Source organism: Hyperolius riggenbachi, chromosome 3, assembly GCF_040937935.1.
Source record: "Hyperolius riggenbachi isolate aHypRig1 chromosome 3, aHypRig1.pri, whole genome shotgun sequence".
Lineage (NCBI taxonomy): Eukaryota > Metazoa > Chordata > Amphibia > Anura > Hyperoliidae > Hyperolius > Hyperolius riggenbachi.
The window spans coordinates 112,772,462-112,793,330 of NC_090648.1; the positions used below are offsets into that span (position 1 = coordinate 112,772,462).

General features: G+C 41.6%; 1 protein-coding gene across 1 annotated transcript; it reads left to right on the forward strand.

Annotated features, from left to right (window-relative positions):
- Positions 1–319: 319 nt before the first annotated feature.
- Positions 320–19,749, forward strand: BMP10 (bone morphogenetic protein 10). The gene is made up of 2 exons (XM_068272372.1): positions 320–638; positions 18,815–19,749. Exons 1-2 carry the CDS (start codon positions 320–322, stop codon positions 19,747–19,749), a joined length of 1,254 nt encoding a protein of 417 aa, XP_068128473.1.
- Positions 19,750–20,869: the final 1,120 nt, after the last annotated feature.

Below are 20,869 nucleotides of genomic sequence, written 5' to 3' on the forward strand. Positions count from 1 at the left end.
GGATTCTGAGATAGCAGCAAAATCTGGTGAGACGCTTCCAGTGTGGAAGATAAGAGAAGCAAGGATGCTGTAGGGACACGTTATCAAATTAGTGAAACCTGGATTTTGTGAAAAGGGAAGAAGAGAGGGAGGGAGAGAGAGAAAGAGAGAGAGCATAGAGAGTGTATGTGTGAGAGAGAATGGTCACAAGTTACAGACAAGTGTTTCCATACTTGTCAACTGCAGATGACAAAAGCAGTGTCCTCTCGAGAGTGTAAAACAGACACACCGGACACCACTGGCAGCTGAGATTAATCTTGAACAGCAGCAACCTCTGAGCATGGATCCCATCTCTCTGCGGGTGTTTGTGGCCCTGAGCTTACTGGCACGGTGCGTTATAACTGGTCCTATCATGGGCTTGGAAGAAGATCTTCCTTTATACGATGAAGTCCTTTCTGAGCAGGATGGGGTCGACTTCAACTCACTGCTGGAGACTATGAAAGACGACTTCCTGAAGACCCTCAACCTATCCGGCATTCCGGTGCAGGCACCTGTCAAGGTGGAGCCACCAGAGTACATGCTGGAGCTGTACAACAAGTTTGCAAAGGACAGGACCACCATGCCCTCAGCCAACATTGTGCGGAGCTTCAAAAACGAAGGTAAGATGTTGGGGATAGGCTCTTTGGGTATTTATTGGTTCCCGACAGTACAAGCATGGGAAACAGAAATGTAGGGTCACCTTCAAAGCAATGCCTGGTTGGTTCCGTGGTGAACAAGCTACAGTCGCAGGCAATATATTGCATTCATTGATTCCAAATAGAGAAAAAAATCTTCACTCTTCAGTTTCACACTACTGAGGCAAACACTTCAATCTGCACATTAAGGTATAGAATGTTTCCGCCTAGTTCTAATTCCTATTTCCAGAAGGCAGGGCTGCCATGCACGCCCACCAGGAGTTCCTTCAGATGGTCCATGTGGAGATGTATAAGCTAGCTACACAATAACAGGCAGATCAAGTTACTTACTCCAACAACAGAATTTCCATATTGATCTTCCATTTAACTTTTCAGTAGAGTCACTTGAAATATTAGCAGGTCTAGAAGCCATCCAATCAGAAGCTGAAATTCAGTTTTCACATTAACACAAAATATGAAGGAGCAGAGACTCCAGATCTACTGCAACAGATTAAAGTCTAACAAGGTTATTTTCCATAGGTAATTAACAGAAGGCGTTACAGCTCTGCTTGTTGAAGCATGTGACGTAGTGCAGGAATGTATATAAACTAGCTATATCAATGCGGTAAGGCATGTGGAGCACTCAATAGTCAAGGATGGAGTACTGAGATACATCTAATTGTGTTATTAAAGTGCTTAGATGTACCATGCAAACGCTTTTCTTTATATCAAGGAGATGTTTTACATCCGTGGACATCTTGAAATATACATTTATTTGGCAGCCAACTCAGACTGCCCTATATGTTTCCCTTATTCTCGAAGAAGTCATACCTCAACCATGGTCAGCAATGCATGATTGTTTGTCCACTGATAACTGCATGCTTAGGGTTAATTTTAGTTGGCTTGTGTATGTGAGATCCTGTCTGTGTCTCCCGCTCATCTTGAACAGAGACGCGCAAGAAGAATATTCACAACCTTCCAACCATTTCACAATTTATTTGCTCACAAAAGCAAAACCTTTAAACTATCAGAGACTTTCTACAATAGCTCCAGCTGCTTCTCATCTCCGATATCAAGTCATCTCTCTCCAGACTCACATAAAACTCATTGTGTTGTGGGAAAGGCCTCACCTAAAGCCCTCACTGGAGGATACAGGGTGGCTGGGTATTGGCAAAACACCCTTCCGCATGCCCCTTCCCCCTCTTACCTTTTTTTTTAATCTACTCAAACTTTCTTTTGAGATAACCATGACCTAAGTAATCATCACAGCTAATTATTTTTTGTATAAAAATATGTTGCATGATGCAAAATAATATTCTGCATGCACCAGACGTTTGGCCGGAAGAGTATGATTGATGAGTTAGCAAGAATTCTCGAGAGCATATTAAGGGGTTGATTCACAAACTTTCTTTCTTGAATGAGCTCCTCTTATGTTTCACCTCAACTATAAGGAGAGCTAATTCACAAGATAAACAGAGATAAATAATGAGTAACAAAAGGGCCTATCCGATTTACATTTTTTCTCCTAGGGAAATAACTTCATCACTCTGCAATTGAAATTGTACCACAAACAGTAGGTGAAAAATTACCGTCAAAATAATTCTCAGTATTTTCTTGCTTGCCATAGCTTAGGCATTTTATGATAAGGTGAAAACAATACCTAGGCTGCATGGTGGCGTAGTGGTTAGCACTCTTGCCTTGCAGCGCTGGGTCCCTGGTTTGAATCCCAGCCAGGGCGCTATCTGCACTGAGATTGTATGTTCGCCCATATCTGCGTGGGTTTCCTCTGGGTACTTTGGTTTCCTCCCACATCCCAACAACATAGAGATAAGTTAATTGGCTTCTTCTTAAATTGGCCCTAGACTACAATACATACACTACATGATATAGACATCAGACTATGGTAGGGATTAGATTGTGAGCCCCTCTGAGGGACAGTTAAGTGGCAAGATACTCTGTACAGCGCTGCAGAAGATGTCGGTACTATATAAACACTAAATCATAATAATAATTACCTAGGAGAAAATTTAGGAGGCAAAGTGAATTGGATCAGGCCCACAAAGAAATAAGTCATAAGTTTAAATGATTAAGGATAGACAAATTGCGGGTTAAGTCAGATAAATATTGAGTAAAGATAAATGAAGTGAGATAATTACTGAAGGCCCCTAAAGTACTAATGTCTACAAAAGTAGTATCAAACCTGTTCTGAGCATTTCCTTACTTGCTGTGGTATAAGGTGTGGAATCTCATGTGTGAAAAATGTAAGAGAAAAGTGAATTGAATAAAGGCCAAGGAATAAGAATATAGAGCAAGATACGTTTTGAGGAATCACCTCCAAAGTCTCGTAAACGTGCATGTGCAGCAGATACTATAGTTTGCGTTTTTCATGTTTAATATTAGCATCAGTGCTAGTTACTACTGCATATAGATGCGTCCCAAGTGGTACTTATTTGCATTTGTTTTATTAGTTACTTTGCCATATTGTAGTTAGGATGGCGATTTTCTAGTAGAACATTAGTTATGTGGCATGTCCTTAGAATTCCAACATTGACTAGTACAAGTGGAGGAACGTAGAGGTAGAAGTGTCCCCTGTGACAGTCAGGACACAGTTGTCTTCTTTTACTCCAAAGTAGAAAATAGGAAAACACCCGCTTGATTGCTGTGGATATACAATGATAAGATCCTCAGATGAATTACCAAATCTGAGCTCGCTCTTCATTGGACTGTAACTGTAGTGTTTTTTACACTGTGCACTTGCTGTGAATCCCGAGAGATTGCATTTCTCTATATGGGTGAACTCAGGTGCCTCGAGCACCATGCTCTGTAACCTGATTTTAGCTCTCCAAGACAGAAGTGCAGTATTTGGTAGTGGGTGTTCTGCCCTTACATTCACATCAGAGACTGTCACTGAACTAACCCCATAAGGAGGGAACAGATAAAACACAATGCAGAACAACTACAGTTCAAATGCTACAAACACTAAACTGGTGATCAGAAATATAAATTACTTGTTGCAGTTAATTTCTTTTAACACGTCTGAAGTGAGAGGTACATGGAGGCTGTCATATTTATTTCCTTTTAAACAATACCAGTTGCCTGGCTATCCTGCTAATCGTCCCGGCAGCATCAGTAATATCCTAAGGTGGCCATACACTTATAGATTTGCAGCAGATTCGACCATCAGATAGATTTCTGTCAGACGCCTGTCAAGGTGAATCTGACAGGAATCTATCTGATGTGTGCCACAAACTAGGAACAGATTTCCAATAGATTTCTGAATAAAATCTATTGGAAATCTATCTAATGCATTATTGAACCATTAGATCCAATGCAACTCTATGGGTCATGGATCTGCTACTAGCAGCAGATTGACCTAGATTTTCCATCCTGTCAGATAGGTCAAATCCATCGAAATCGATCGAAATCGGCCACAAATTGATCAATTGCTATATTTGATAGAATCTATTTTTGATTGATCGATTCTATAGAATCGATTGATCTATCGATGGCTGAAATCGACCAGTGTATGGGCCCCTTAAAGAGACACTGAAGCGAAAAAAAATTATGATATTATGATTTGTATGTGTAGCACAGCTAAGAAATAAAACATTAAGATCAGATACATCAGTGTAATTGTTTCCAGTACAGGAAGAGTTAAGAAACTCCAGTTGTTATCTCTATGCAAAAAAGCCATTAATCTCTATGACTTTCAAAGTCGTGGAGAGGGCTGTCTTCTGACTTTTATTAACTCAACTGTAAGTGAACAGTTTTCTTTTTATCTGCCAGAGGAGAGGTCATTAGTTCACAGACTGCTCTGAAAGAATCATTTTGAATGCAGACTGTTGTGTAATCTGCACATATTAGAGAATGATGCAATGTTAGAAAAAACACTATATACCTGAAAATAAAAATATGAGAATATTTTCTTTGCTGCTAATCTTCTAGTAATTATTCATAGTACACAACCAATTCATTATATCATATTTTTTTTTCCGCTTAAGTGTCTCTTTAAATCACACACCTGAAACAAGCATGCAGCTAATCCAGTCAGACTTCAGTCAGAAACATCTGATGTGTATGCTTGTTCAGAGTCTGTGGCTAAAAGTATTAGAGGCAGAGAATCAACAGCACAGCCAGGCAATCTGCATTGTTAAAAAGGAAATGAATATGTCAGCCTCTCAGTTCAGGTGTGCTTTCAACAATAATGTAAACATGTATCTTCACTGTTCTCGGATGCAGAACTGATTCAGAGCAGAAGCATATACAGTACATTAATGTGTGTATTGACATGGGTGGAAACCCACCGTGATGCAGTTTTGGTTAAAATAAATAAATAAATAAATCACCCTGATTTGAAAAGGAAAATGCAGGTCCAGATATAGCATGCAGATTTTTTTTGTAATGCAGGGCATTGGCTTGAATGAGCTTTGTTCAAGATAAGTAAATTAGTTCGCCTCTTAACAGTTCTGATAACGTGATTAAACAATGATTAAACAAACGTCACCCTCTGGCACTCATGTCACCCAGGGAGCAGGAAGGGACCAACGAGTAGAACACCTCTGACGTGTGTTGTGAAGTTCTGCGTCACTTTGTTACTCTGTACAAAGTTTGGGGGGTGGTAACACGTTATTCAGTGTTCTGCAGCCCCCTCTAGAACACAAAGGGTGCGTTACACAGCCAATCTGGCTTCCCCCCAGAATAAATCTGTAAATGTACGATATACAGGCAGGACGTCTGCGTTTAATTATGTTTAAACTTCCCTTGTTCCCAGAGGGCTATACATTCTGAAAAAGTACACTCGATAAATATTGCACGTTATCATCATGTGTCCATTCAGTTGCCCACAAAATCTCATTACAGTTTTTTTTCTTTAATTTCTGCCTTATGATGTCCTTGACCTTTTAATGTCCCGTGTGGTGTCACGCTGGTCGCCATTGGAGTTATTCTCAAACTGTAGCATAAGAAGTGACATGGAAAGCAAAGAAATAGGAAGAAAAAACAATGTTTTGTCTATAATTCTGACTACTTAAAGCTTTTGTAAATATAAATAAAGTTGTCATTCTTTTTGATTGTTTATTTGTCATTAGACACGTAAGTGACATTCTTGCCTAACTTAACAGGACAACTGATGTGAGAGGGATATGGAGGCTGCCATATTTATTTCCTTTTAAACAATACCAATTGCCTGGCAGTCCTGCTGTTTTTTTATGCATCAGTAGTGTCTGAAACAGGCATATGGTGCATGCAGTCAAACTTAAAGGACAATTGTAACAAGAGATATATGGAAGCTGCCATATTTGTTTCACTTTAAACAACACCAGTTGCCTGGATATCCTGCTGATCCTCTGCCTCTAATACTTTAAGTCATAGACCCTAAACAAGCATGCATCATATCAGGTGTTTCTTTCATTATTGTCAGATCTGATAGTTGCATGCTTGTTTGTGGTGTGATTCAGACAGTACTGCAGCCAAATAAACCAATTTTTGCAGAAAACCACAAACATGCACAGGTGTCGTAATGAGTGTCTCAGCAGAGCTGATGATCTACCTCTGCGGATTACTGAGATACAAATGTGAGGATGCACACCCAAAAATAGCTGACATTTAGCAACAATATTTTACAAAAATGGGTGCTGCGTCTTTAAAGATATACCAAGTATAAAACAATGAATGACACGCACACCTTGTAAATTCAATGCAAAAAAGTGTATATTAAAGTAGCTGAGCAAATCACTCAGAAGAGTGTAAAAAGATCTGTACAATACAAACATATGAACATGACATATACAGCCAGAATCATGACTCATGTACATAAATAAACAGCATAACACACATGGTATAGCTAAAGCTATATGTCGTACAACAAGCAGCAGGCAATGCCTGAGTCCACAGATACTGGATGTCAGAAAGTTCAAGGCCCACCAGCAGTACAATTTTCGCAGAAAACCACAAACATGCACAGGTGAGGTAATGAGTGTCTCAGCAGAGCTGATGATCTACCTCTGCGGATTCCCACAAAACATCCATCGCTTGTGGGCCGTGAGAACAGGGTTGGGGAACACTGCTTTAAAGGAATCGGGAGTCAGAGCAACTGATGTTCTTTATAATGTATTGCGTGCCTGGCTGTTGTGCTGATCCTCTGTCTCTATTATATTCTGAGTCACTGACTCAGAACAAGCATGCAGAACAGGTGTCCTGATTCTGTTGCCTGCATGGTTTTGGAGGCTGTGTGACTCTGAATTCACTGACTGTCAAAATATCAGCATGAACACCAGGCTGCAAGTATTCTTTTTAAGGATCTTCAGTGGCAGCCAGTATGTTCCTCTGCTGTCAGTCTTACTTTAAGGAAAGTCAGTGAAAAGGCAATTGATTCTTTTCAGTACACCAGGACGACGAGACATGTCAAACCCAAGCTCAATACTATTTATATGTTATTTTTTTTACAGTTTATTAACCACTTCACCACTGAGGGGTTTTACCCCCTGACCACCAGAGCAATTTTCACCTTTCAGCGCTCCTTCCATTCATTCGTCTATAACTTTATCATTACTTATCGCAATGAAATGAACTATATCTTGTTTTTTCCGCCACCAATTAGGCTTTCTTTAGGTGGGACATTATGCCAAGAATTATTTTTTTCTAAATGTGTTTTAATGGGAAAATAGGAAAAATGTGGGCCATTATAGTTTTTAAATAATGCATGCTACTGTAATTAAAACCCATGAAATTTATGTGCCCTTTTGTCCCGGTTATAAAACCGTTTAAATTATGTCCCTATCACAATGTTTGGCGCCAATATTTCATTTGGAAATAAAGGTGCATTTTTTTCAGTTTTGCGTCCATCCCTAATTACAAGCCCATAGTTTATAAAGTAACAGTGTTATACCTTCTTGACTTAAATATTTAAAAAGTTCAGTCCCTAAGGTAACTAATTATGTATTTTTTTTAATTGTAAATTTTTGAATTTTTTTTTAATTACAAAAAAAAAAAAAATGGGGAGTGTGGGAGGTAATGAGTTAATTTTTTGTGTAAAAGTCATTTATTTGTATGTGAAAAATGTGTAGGGTGTAGTTTACTATTTGGCCACAAGATGGCCACAGTAACTTTTTGCTTTATTGCGACCTCCAAGCCTCCTTCCGGAAGCTTGGAGGAAGAATAAGGAGGCTGGACACGTGAGTTTCTTCTCACAATGATCGCGCTGCCCATAGGAGAGCAGCGGGTCATTGTGGGGCTTAGATCAACGAACGGGAATGGATTTTCCCGTTCATTGATCTCCGGGCGAGCGGGCGGCGGCGGTTTTACTAGCGGCGGGCGGCGTGTTTACGAGCGGGAGCGCGGACAGCGTCGGGAACGCGGAAAGTACGTGTTTCTCCGTCCCTGGTTTTTAAAGGATGGAAAAAGGGGCGGAGAAATACGTACGCGCGGGGGTAAAGTGGTTAATATCTGTTTTATTGGACTTTGGAGAATGGAGGATTAGACTGTAGCTATGGATTTATATTCCCAGTAAGCTTTCTATAAGAGTATCAGGATCATTCTATTAGCAATAGCTTTGTTTATAAAAACTTGGCACGTGATTCTCACTGCTGGATGAAGCTCAGTCTGGGAACCTATTGCTGATATGACGTCTCTTCCCATTATAGAGGCTGTCCATCCTAATCCAGTTTAGATCCCACTGTAGGTTAGCCCGTAACAGTCAATAAAGATATTTGACTTGTGATACAACAATGTCTTGGGAAAGTCACCTTATTTTACGTAGATGAGAATGTTAAAAGGAAGGTTATATTTCTTAAGCTACAAATAAAAATTAATTAGAATATTTTGAGTTGCTTTGTTGTTTGCTCAACAAAGCAACAGGACACCTGGACTTAGAAGTCCCCTTGTTTGGCCAGGCTACCCTCTGCTGCACCGCTTTGCCCTACATTTATGGTTCCTAAGCCAAGTGTGTTGTGGTTCACCTTTCTTATGCAACAGCGCCCCTCTCATTCCATGTGCAGCCCCCTATTCCATGTGTATCAACCATGTACAGCAGCCTTTTTCTTTCATGAACAACTCCCAGAAGAATCAGAGCCACTTTTTTCATGTGTTGATCCCCATGCTCAGCCTCCTCTTTCATATGTAGCAATTCATTTTTTTTATGTCCATGTGCACCCTTTGGCTGCAGCTGCCCAAGGCCCAGACCATTGTGGCCTTTATAGAAATCTGGCTATGGTTCTGAACCGAATGGAAGCCGGAAGCTTGTACACGAGCACCATTTCTGAAGTGTTCATACCCAGAAAGGCCCAGCTGCGACTATCATACACAGCCAGGTGGGGAGTGCAGATGTACAGAAAGCGTGGTGTGGGATGGAGCATGTGCCACTCCTGACAGGAGCCATGACCAGAAGGCAGAGCAGCGCAATGAATGGGAGACTCATCAAACAACACATTATTATGTTTACTATACAGTTTTTCAGGTATGCTTTAAAGTACACCTGAACTAAGAGGGATATTGAGGCTGCCATATTTATTTCCCTTTAAACATTACCAGCTGCCTGCCTGTCCTGCTGATCCCTTTGGCATCATTAGTGTCTGGATTAGCATGTCCAGTCAGACTTCAGCCAGAAACATTCCATATGCATGTTTGTCCAGGGTCTATGGCTAAAAGTATTAGTGGCAGAGGATGAGCAGAACAGCCCGGCAATGTGCAGTATTTCAAAGGAAATAAATATGTCAGCCTCCATATCCCTCTCACTTTAGGTGTGCTTTAAATAGATATGTTGTTTTTTTACGATGCGCTCATCAGGTCATCCCTGGCATACTCTGTTCTTTCATAGAGTACAGTCTGAGGCCTAGTTCACATTATAAATCGCAAACGCAATCACAAGCGTTGATCGCTTTTTAAAGCGATTTTCCCATCGCTTTGGAGCGTTTTGAGATTCTTATAAGAACTTTTGTAAGAGCTTTTGTGTGGTGATTTGAGATTCTTTATCTGCAGACAATCAGGAAGTGAACTCTTTGACCTGGAATTGAATATCTTTAAAGCAATAGGATCAGCCATACTATGCCAGGGAAAAAAACACATATATAAGTAGATAAATACTTGACCTACTTACATAACACATGTATTATACTGTCCACGTTTTGATTTCAGTGAATGTTATATAGTAAATTACGAGAATTCTGTTCCTGGTGGGGGCCATGTCTTTTGCTCACAGTTAATGCTACTCGTGATGTCATTTCTGCCCTTTACTTTTTTTCTTGTCTCCTCCAATCGCTGAGTCGCCTCAGCCTTGCTTGTAAACACAAGTGAGTAGGGGATTAGGTTTCAGATAAGAAGCTGGCAGGGAAGTAAAGGGAAGAGGAGGAATATATTATAGATAAAAAGAACCCCCAGCATGCAATTCTTTGGCACGACTACTAAAGGGCCAGTGTTCCTTAAGTATGTGATAACTCCAAATCATAACAGCAGAAAAAGTTTTGAAAGTTTTGAATGCAGGATTAGCATCGTTATCACTTAATACACTCAGACCAGTTGCTGTTGAAATTTGATTTTTATGGTGACGATACCGCTTTAAAGTAATTTCAGAAAAAAAGCTCCCACAAAATCACTTCTCCAAGCATTTTTCCAAGCGCTTAGCGATTTTCCTATACTTTGGATTGAATCGCAAACGCTCAGGAAATAGTGTAGGTGTGGGACCCACATTTGCAATTGGGAAGTAAACTCAACGCTCCTGTGAGAACACTCACATTGACAATCATTGCACAATCGCTTTTAAAGCACTTTTAAAAATCGCCAGCGCTTAAAATAAGCTCATATCGCTCACAGTGGGAACAAGCCCTGATAGTTTGGAAAGTGAAGATTTTGCTGTGCTGCAAACAGGACACCTGAGTATAATGTTCTATGACTTTGTTGCTCACATTATTTTGTTGCAGTTTCCATGTTATGCTTCCCCTCACCACTGCTTTGTAAGGACCAATTTGTGATAACATGGAAAATGTGTGTGTGCCTTTTTGAGATGAGATCAATTTGAAAAGAATGTTCCAGCTGTGATAAATATAGCCCAATGCTTTTATTACTATAAAATATTAGTCAGTTCATATTTTCCTCCTCATGTTACACAGAAAATATTATTATGGACATCTTTTTTATTATCCTGAAGGATTGTCCACAGGCAGCATGGTTAGTTCTCAGCAAGTCATTTAAATAGAACTTCGTCCAAAACCTTTTATTTCCTAATTTTAGTGTGGGTTTTGGACCACTTGAAATACGTCTCCTCACTGTCTGTCAGTGTGACAACTGGAGCTGGTGCAGTGAGGGCCGGTTCACAATAGAGTGGATGCAAAACGGATAGCGTAAGTTTTGCATCTGCTTGCCGCAATTTCACTGTTCGCTCTGCATTTGCCCATCCAATTCAATCACGTGTCCTGAGTCAATCACGTCCACCCGTAGGCATCGCCAATCACGTCTCCCGCTGTTGCTTGGTCCCTTGGTACACAGCCGGAGGCCAGTAGGGGCACTTAGGATGCAACAGACCAATTCTCCCTAGCAAAAGGGAGAATTTTGATGGGTCCACCATGAACCAATGAGAATTCTCCGTTGCTGTGTATGGGGTCCGAGAGGTGGAAATCAGCAGTGGGACTCGTGAATATTACATCACGGCGGCAATCTAACGACAAAGCGGGTGTGGCGACTAGCCTTTTGAGAACAGACACTGTCCATTCTCAGAGGCTTTCATTGCATATATTTTCCCGCCCGGTCCTGGAAAATGTGCAAAGTTCGCACTCTGCATTCCCGAACGGGTACATTTTTTAAGCAAGTGTGAACAGGACCTAACTGTGATGAGTGAAAAAAACTGTACAGTTTTCCACACAGTGAAAGCTGGGAATAAAATTCTTTATGAAGACACCTCCTTTCCTTTACAGTGAACTTAAAGGGAAAAAAAACTTCCCAAAGTAGATACTTACCTTAGTAGAGAGAAGCGTCTGCATAATCCAGGTGCTTCCCCTGTCCCCTCACCTCCACTGATCGAGTGCTGGGACCCCCTTAAATCTCTTCAACAAGGGCTTGTCGAAAAGTACATGGAGCCATTCTGCCATCCGTGAACTTGTACAGCCACAAAGCGCAGCATGCCTCGCACCTGTGCAGTAGCACAGAGTCCACTGGATTGAGCTTTTTCTGCTGAGCCTGAGCTCCATGCTACTGCCATCTGCAAGGCGACCGGCGCAGTGTGGCCACAGTTGATGGGAGCATGGCCGTGAACTTTCAGAGGGTCCCAGCGCTGGATTGTTGGTCTGGAAGAGGGCAAAATACCAAGGTAAGTATCTGACTTTTGCTCTTGGGTTTTCTATGGTTTACTTTAACTTCTTATTTTACTGTATCGCTAGGACAGAAAGTGTGGAAAAACCTCAGCAAACCACAGCAATAAAAATCTGTTCTAGCTCACTTCCTCGCTGTGAAGCCTCGTACACAGGCTAGAAGGGTTCGGTTGAGAAGGCCAGTTGGTGCCATCTTTACCGAGAACCTTGTGTGTGCACAGAAGACACGGCTAAATTTACAAGTGGAATGAATAAATTCTTCCCTCACACCCCACTATGGGATAACCCCAATTTGGGACACTTCCTACAAATTGGGAACCCTGTCCCTCTCTCCCTCTTTCTTCCTCATTTGTCCCTCTTTCAGGACTGATGTACAAATCTGTGTAAATATATCTATTTTTCTGCTGAAAAATGTATTTAATTGACTCTAAACTTTATTCCCATTCTTGTAAAATGGTATATTTCTTATGTTCAAATGTTAATATGAAGTAAAATGAACCAGGATAGAAAAGACCAGTGTGGTTTGAGTTATAAATAAACATTTTTTTTAATGAAATCTTTATGGTTTGCCTGACTAGGGTTGTGCTGGGGGCATGATTGGGGGTGTGGCTTAAGTGTCCCTCTTTCTTATCTCAAAAAGGTAGGAGTTATGTATGAAGGCCCTACAACATATCACAGGTGATAATGGAATTATATCCTTAAAAGTGTACCTGAGGCGGATGCTATATTACAAATGGACACAGGCATGTTCTTTGCTCAGTGACATGCCTCTGTGTCTGTTTGTAAAAAAAAAAAGAAAAAAGATCTTCTACATATCCCTTTAAAGAGACACTGAAGTGAAAAAAATATGATATAATGAATTGGTTGTGTACTATGAATAATTACTAGAAGATTAGCAGCAAAGAAAATATCCTCATATTTTTATTTTCAGGTATATAGTGTGTTTTCTAACATTGCATCATTCTCTAATATGTGCAGATTACACAACACTCAGCATTCAAAATGATTATGATTCTTTCAGAGCAGTCTGTGAACTAATGACCTCTCCTCTGGCAGAGAAAAGGTAAATAGTTCAATAACAGTTGAGATAATAAAAGTCAGAAAACAGCCCTCTCCACGACTTTGAAAGTCGTAGAGCTGAATGACTTTTTTGCATAGAGATAACAACTGTAGTTTCTTAACTCTTCCTGTACTGGAAACAATTACACTGATGTATCTGATCTTAATGTTTTATTCTTAGCTGTGCTACACATACAAATCATAATATCATAATTTTTTTTCGCTTCAGTGTCTCTTGAAGGAAGTACCTCCCATTATCTAAGCAGGAAGTGAGGGAGAAGGGTCCTCAGCAAAGACATACGTAAAAGCTGAAAGAGTTCTAACCATTCTTACTGCTATTCAAACCAGGGGTGTAACATCAGCAGCCCGGGCCCTCCAGAAAAATTATTGCGGTGCCCCCTCACATCATGGCCAGATCCCCCCCCATCATGTCCGAACCCAACCCTCCCCCCCACTATGGTTAGATAGATATCACTTCTCTACCAGAGGTTGTGTGCGGTAAGCGCATGGAGCGCTGTTATATGTACTCCACGCTGTACTGGGTCTCCACTTCCTCCAGGTATCTGTGCGCTTAATGCTGCCCTCCTGAGGCCCCTGGTGACATGACACCCTATTAATGTTTTGGGCTGAGTTCCACTTTATTGATGATTAAGAGCCGTAAAAAGAAGCCTTTCTTTCAACCCTGCGGCTGACTGGAATAAAGTCAGGTGAAAGGCTGCCATCTCTAATGTGCAGTATTACCATAAATGTAACATAAATATTGTTATTTGAGTCCCCCACCCAGACAGCCATCTTCAGTAATCAGCATTGATCCGCAACGCTCATACAGGAGCAGATCAAATATAAACATGTTCTAGTTATGAAACCCCTTCCTTTTGTTTAGAGGAATGGCACTGGTGTGTGACTGAGCTTATGAGTAAGCAAGTAATTACCTCTCAGGGCCTCTCTCCGGCCAGCCTCAGGCCTGACTGTAATTAAAACCTTGTTAGCCATTCACTGCACTTCAGTTAATGCTTGAGAGCTTCCTAACCATGTTTCTTTATGGGAATAGATGAAGGGAGTCCTATCACCTGTGATCTTTCCCTCCTGCGTCACTGCGGAGCGCTGCCTGTAAACCACTTGTTTTCGATTAGTGTCAGTGTGTCACATGGTTTACACACATTAGATGGCCATGTTAAAGTGAACCTAAGCTGAAGTAAAAAAAGACAAGTTTAACGTACCTGGGGCTTCTACTAACCCCCTGCAGCCACACCTGTGCCCGCGCTGTTACTAAGTGATCCTCCAGCCAACTTGGCGAGTCGAGCAACAATTTTTCCTCAACCTTCACCAGTCGTTGTGCAGTGCCTAAAATAAAGTGTAAAATAGTAAGTGTAAAATAAAGTGTAAAATAGTATGTTAGCATCGGCTTTTTCCCGGTGCCCAAATTTCGAATTGCCTTTATTTTAGAGTATGCCCTGGATTTTTGGCCACCCCCAGAGTCCGACTAAAAATCTTTGGAGCCAGAGCTTTCTGTCATGCTGCCCCTACCCAGTGGAATGCCTTGCCAAACTTAATCAAGACAGCTCCAACCCTTGATACGGTTAAATTAAAACTGAAGAGCCACCTGTTGAGTCTGGCATTTATGATCACATAACTCTTCCCCTGTACGCACCACTATGTACTGATCTGAGACAAGCTTATGTGCTGTGGGCCCTATGGGAGAAAAGTGCTTTGCAAATGTCTCGTTGTTGTTGTTGCTCTTTTCCCCAATCATTTGAGTAGGTGGTAGACCTGGAATTGTAACAATCACAGCTGCACAGGCCCTTCACAAAATCTGAGACTGGCTCCAAGAATTTTTTTTGATACGTGATGCTGCCATTGTCATAAAGGAGCTTCCTCATTCACTTACACTGACAGCCAGGGCCAGCGCTACCATAAAGGCAAAGGGGGCAATTGCCCCAGGGCCCCAGAGCCTGTATGGGGGCCCCCAAGGTGTTTCCTCCATCTTAATTGTGGCCCCCAGGAGCCTTTGCACAGTCTTTGGCAGAGTAGTGTCTCACCTGTGCTGGTGGGCAGGTGAGATGCTACACTGCCAAAGACTATGCAGGGGCCCTAGGGAGCACAGTTAAGTTGGGAGGTGAATGGGAGGGAGGGTCAGCAGCCGGCTCAGGGGCCCAGGACGGAAATTTGGTTGTAACAAAGGGCCCCTAATGGTGCTTTTTTTGTCAGGGGGGTGTCCTTTGGGGGCCCCTGGGTTAATTTTCCCCTGGGGCTCCACTGTAACTAGTGCCGACTCTGCTGACTGCTATTTCTGCCACAACTAAATGGACCAACTATGTTTGCACATTTCTTGCTTTCTACCTCTTTTATCAAATAATTAGAAAAAAAAAACCTTGTAAATCCCTCATCTGAGTATTCATTGGGCTGGCAAAAAGACATTTTCGTGAAAACGATACTGTTTTCGTAAAAACAATGGCTTGGCCTAAACCAGCAATTTTGCTCATCTTCAGTGCCGCCAGTAGATTGCATAGAAAATAATATACAACACATGCGGACCTGTTCTAAATTATCTGAACTACGAGATAAAGAGTTTCAAATTGAAAAGGTATGTTCTGTGTTAGGAGTTTCCTCAATGTGAGATCTGTAGCACCCTGTCAATCCTACAAGATAGTTCAGCCGCAAGTATAGCACCATCTGTTGCAAATACATACATTCTACCACTTCAAACAAGTGTGTGAATGTATAGTGCACAAGTTCCCAGGCAGGGAAGGTGCTAACAACACGGGGCTGGGCTGGGGGAGGGCAGTGTGAACAGACACTAAGCAGACCTTACTCTTCTGCTAGGCTATTCCAGGGCACCTGCTATTTGCAAGGCCTAGTAAGTCCAGGCTGGAGGTTCTGGGTATACAGACCATGGTATGCTAAACTGCAGGGATGCACTTAATTGTCTAGGAAGCCTGGAAGGCATACTGATATTTAAGAGTAATTCGGTACCACGCATGTACTTTATCATAGCATGCCAAAAAATTACATTTAAAGTGCAGCTAAACTTTACAGATGAATACATAGGTCACCTTTGCATTTGGAAAGCAGAGTAAGCGGACAGTAAAACAACAGTACAACAGTAAATAACAGCTATTTAGGAATATCAATGGGAAGCAACAGTGATAATTATTTAGGGATGGTCGGAAATGCAGATTTCTGATTCCGCGGAAATTATGATTTCCCTATTAACGGTTCTGCAGATTTCCACTTTCTGATTTTCAAGAAGTCTTTTTTTTTGGTAATTGTTTGCATTTTCTGATTGGCCTGAGTTGACTCAGCATTCTCAGATAGGTGCTTCCGAGTTCTGCGATTGGACTAAAATTACTGAGTTGTGGTAATGTGGTATTTCCGCAGAAATCCGATTTACGTTTTCCAATTTCCGATCAGAAATGCTTATCTCCAATCGGAAATGCAGAAATGTAATTACCGTGGAATGAGCATCCCTATTGTGGACCTCAAGTTACAGCTATTGAGTTAGCCCTACAATAGTGAGAAGGGTCTACCAGCTGGCCACAATGGCTGCATTAGGCATGTTCACCAACACCTTTATGGGGATCCATCTGAAAATTTTGCCTGCAAATAATGGCACACAGTGTTGCCGCTAATCCGTTTGTCGCTTATCACATTAGTTAGTTAACGTTAAAGCCTTATCGTTATTTAGCTCTGTTTATTTTATTGAAAATTAGCGTTAACACACAGAACCCTCTCTGTACCTATCCCTAATCCCTAGACCCCCTTCCCTGGTGGTGCCTAACCCTAACCGCCCCCCTGGTGGTGCCTAACCCTAAGACCCCCCTAGTGGTGCCTAACCCTAAGACCCCCCTGGTGGTGCCTAACCCTAACCGCCCCCCTGGTGGTGCCTAACCCTAAAACCAACCTAGTGGTGCCTAATCCTAAGACCCCCCTGGTGGTGCCTAACCCTAAGACCCCGCTAATTACAACAGAGAAAGAACATGTGTGCATCAACCAAGTGAATCTGACAAATCTGGCTTTGCAAATTTGGCCTATTGGCTAATCACGAGACATTGCTCATGCAAATATGCATTTGCTTTCGCATGCCTAAATATGCAGGGTCAAAAACCAAAAACCGCAAAACAATCGCCCTGCGGGAATTAGTTCATGCTATATAGCACTATCCAGGGGCGCCACGAGGAGGCTTCCCATTGCCCCCAAACTAATTTCCGCAGGGCGATTGTTTTGCGGTTTTTGACCCTGCATATTTAGGCATGCGAAAGCAAATGCATATTTGCATGAGCAATGTCTCGTGATTAGCCAATAGGCCAAATTTGCAAAGCCAGATTTGTCAGGTTCACTTGGTTGATGCACACATGTTCTTTCTCTGTTGTAATTAGCAATGCATTTCTTTTTTCTGAGGGCAGGTAGTGAGTGGCTTGTTTTAGGAGGTGAGAGCCCTGGAGCAGGCTATCTGCGCCTGTCCGCCCCTTATGTGTCGCGCCCAGGTTATGCGCATATAGCAGAACGCAATGGACGTTGAGGTAAGTGCCTGTTTTTAATCTTGGGAGGTGTGTGCGGGCAGGGTTTTTGACCCTGCATATTTAGGCATGCGAAAGCAAATGCATATTTGCATGAGCAATGTCTCGTGATTAGCCAATAGGCCAAATTTGCAAAGCCAGATTTGTCAGGTTCACTTGGTTGATGCACACATGTTCTTTCTCTGTTGTAATTAGTAACCCTAGTGGTGCCTAACCCTAAGACCCCCCTGGTGGTGTCTAACCCTAACCACCCCCCTGGTGGTGCCTAACCCTAACCACCCCCTGATGGTGCCTAACTCTAACCACCCCCCTGGTGGTGCCTAACCCTGGCCACCCCCTGGTGGTACCTAACCCTAACCACCCCCTGGTGGTGACTAACCCTAACCACCTCCCTGGTGGTGCCTAACCCTAACCACCTCCCTGGTGGGGCCTAACCCTAACCACACCCCTGGTGGTGCCTAACCCTAACCACTTCCCTGGTGGTGCCTAACCCTAACCACATCCCTGGTGATGCCTAACCCTAACCTTGACAGTGTTACATTAAATCCATTCATCGTTTTGCAGTTAAATAACGTCTGCTGTTTGGTATATGAATGGCGCTATTGATAAAAAACGTTACTGTGTGCCATTTTTCTTCTTTTTTCCCTGTGCACCATTATTATGCAGTACTAACGATAAATAGCGATAAGCGTATCTTTTTTTAATGCTGCGCAATTTTTATGCATAGGCGCTGTGTGCCATTATTCACTGATCCGCCTTTATGGACAATACCTGCATAGCTACGTCATTTTAATATTTGAAACATTTTTATTTGTGATTATGAACAGATACAATGATACAGCTCCAATATGGAGTACCTGTCAACTTATAAAACCACAGTTTTCAAGAAAATGTAAAGCACACACATTAGAAAATAATCGAATATTTGAACAGTTGCGAAAGAACTATAGTTCTTTAGCAGTCACAAATTAGGGGGTTTAAAGGACCATGATCGTGAATTTTTTTTTAAAAAATACACACTTATTAGAAGTAAATTTCTCCCAGAGTAATATAGACTATAAATTATTTTTCTCCTATGTTGCTGTTTGTAAGTAATGGTGATGTAGGGAAAAATACATTCATAGTGCACTTTACTCTGAGCTAAATGTACATTTTATGCATATGCATACACATGCATTTTACATTTTACATCGAATCAAAGAAAGACTATATAGCAGACTTAGAAATTGTACTTTATTCTGTCTGTCCATGCCTCAATTCTTCATTCTAATACAATGTGTTTCTTTATTAGAATTCTCCGTACCATACAGCGATGTCCCAAAGGTGAAGAAATATCCTCTAATCTTCAATGTGTCTATTCCTCATCATGAATCTATAGTAATGGCTGAACTTAAGCTTTATATACTAGTTCCAAGAGATAGGGTTCCATATGATGTAGTGAGTAGAAAAGTCACAGTGTATGAACTGCGTGGAAGTGAAGATGGCGCAAGGAAGGCTGTGGAGTTGGCCTCCAGACTAGTCTACAAAGCCAGCAGTGACTGGGAGATGTTTGATATTACTCATGCTGTCCAGCATTGGAGTAGATCAGAATTCACCACCCGTATTCTGGAAGTACACTTACAAAATCCAGATATTGACCTTGAAGGTGCCGAAGAATGGAATCTAGACATAGAAGTGAAACCAGAAAGCAAGCATGACCCATTGCTTGTTGTTTTCTCAGATGACCAAAGCAATGAAAGGAAAGAAGAAAAGGAGGAACTCAATGAGATGATCAGCCATGAGCAAGACTTATTTGAAGAGAATGGAGATTTTGGTGGGGCAGGTAATATGCCAAGTGAGGAGTCTCTGCTGCAGATGAGGTCTAATATAATTTACGATGCCAGCTCTCGTATTCGAAGAAATGCCAAGGGTAATACATGCAGGAAGACCTCACTGTACATTGACTTCAAGGAAATTGGTTGGGACTCCTGGATCATTGCTCCAGCCGGATATGAGGCTTATGAGTGTCGAGGCGTATGCTCCTATCCCCTAACAGAAAATGTTACACCCACCAAACATGCCATTGTGCAAACTCTGGTCCACATGAAGAACTCTCAGAAAGCAGCCAAAGCTTGTTGTGTTGCGACAAAACTGGATGCCATATCCATATTGTATCTGGATGCAGGAGTAGTCACTTACAAGTTCAAATATGAAGGCATGGTCGTGTCAGAATGTGGGTGCAGATAGTAGTCCTTTTATAGGGATCGTCTCTTGTAAATTTGTACATATTGTATTTCCTTATTTAAAGAGTTTATTTAAGATTGCGTGTACAGATAATATATGTGTCATGACATGCCTGCTGTGCAATGCAAAACAAAATGGCATCGTCTAGGGCAGTGATCTGCAAACTTGGCTCTCCAGCTGTTAAGGAACTACAAGTCCCACTATGCATTGCGGGAGTCTGACAGCCACAGTCATGATTCATAAAGGCAAATGCATTGTGGGACTTGAAGTTCCTTAACATCTGGAGAGTCAAGTTTGCAGATCACTGGTCAACTCTAGGGCACACTTGTCGAACTCCAGTCCTCGTCGATGGCAATATCCATGCCAGTGTTTAGGTTGGGCTGAGAAATGGAGGATTGTGTTCTGCTTGATGGACCACACCTTTCCTGATTCAGTCCTGTCAATTAATTTGAGCTCTGCCAAGAATGGGTGAGGACCTCTGCCCTTGAGGACTGGAGTTGGACAGCCCTGGTCTAAAGGATTCCCTTTTAAGTTGGATAGTGTCTTTTTGCTTTGCATTGCGTGGTAACCATGATTTTGTAAATTTACACGACTAGTCACTTCATCTCTAAAGGGGTTCAACTGTAAATTTTTTTTTGCAAATGAAACAATGAGCAAATGATAACCAGATTTATTTTATATATGAATGTGTTACTGAAATAACCTGTCGTTGAATTGACTTGGGATTCATCAAGTAAATTCAGTGCATCTTTTGCTGGTTCAACAAGCCTAGCATCCCATGAAGTCAAAAGCGTGGGATGTGTTTATGTAAACTATAGTGGTGGTTGTAATTGCATCATATTTAGATTATGAAGCTGAGAAAATGTCATTCTAAACCAGTAAAGTATTGTACCGTGTTAGTCATCAGTAAAAGCAAGACGTTTTGAATCAGGATGATACCATTTATTGGCTAACTTAAGAGAAAAAGAGTAAGCTTTCGGCTAATCAGGCTTCTTCAGAAGCATACAGGAATTAAGTCTGCAGAAGCTTTATTAGCCAAAAGCTTACTCTTTTTCTTTTAATTCAAAAAATTAGAGTACGGGCCCCATTTTTTATGTATTCATATACATCAGTGCACATAGAG

Excerpts from the sequence above, each read along its gene's own strand:
- BMP10 (XM_068272372.1), top strand. The coding sequence starts at position 320 with ATGGATCCCATCTCTCTGCGGGTGTTTGTGGCCCTGAGCTTACTGGCA. Across the intron at positions 639-18,814 it reads GCGGAGCTTCAAAAACGAAG|AATTCTCCGTACCATACAGC; the intron begins GTAAGATGTTGG and ends TTTCTTTATTAG.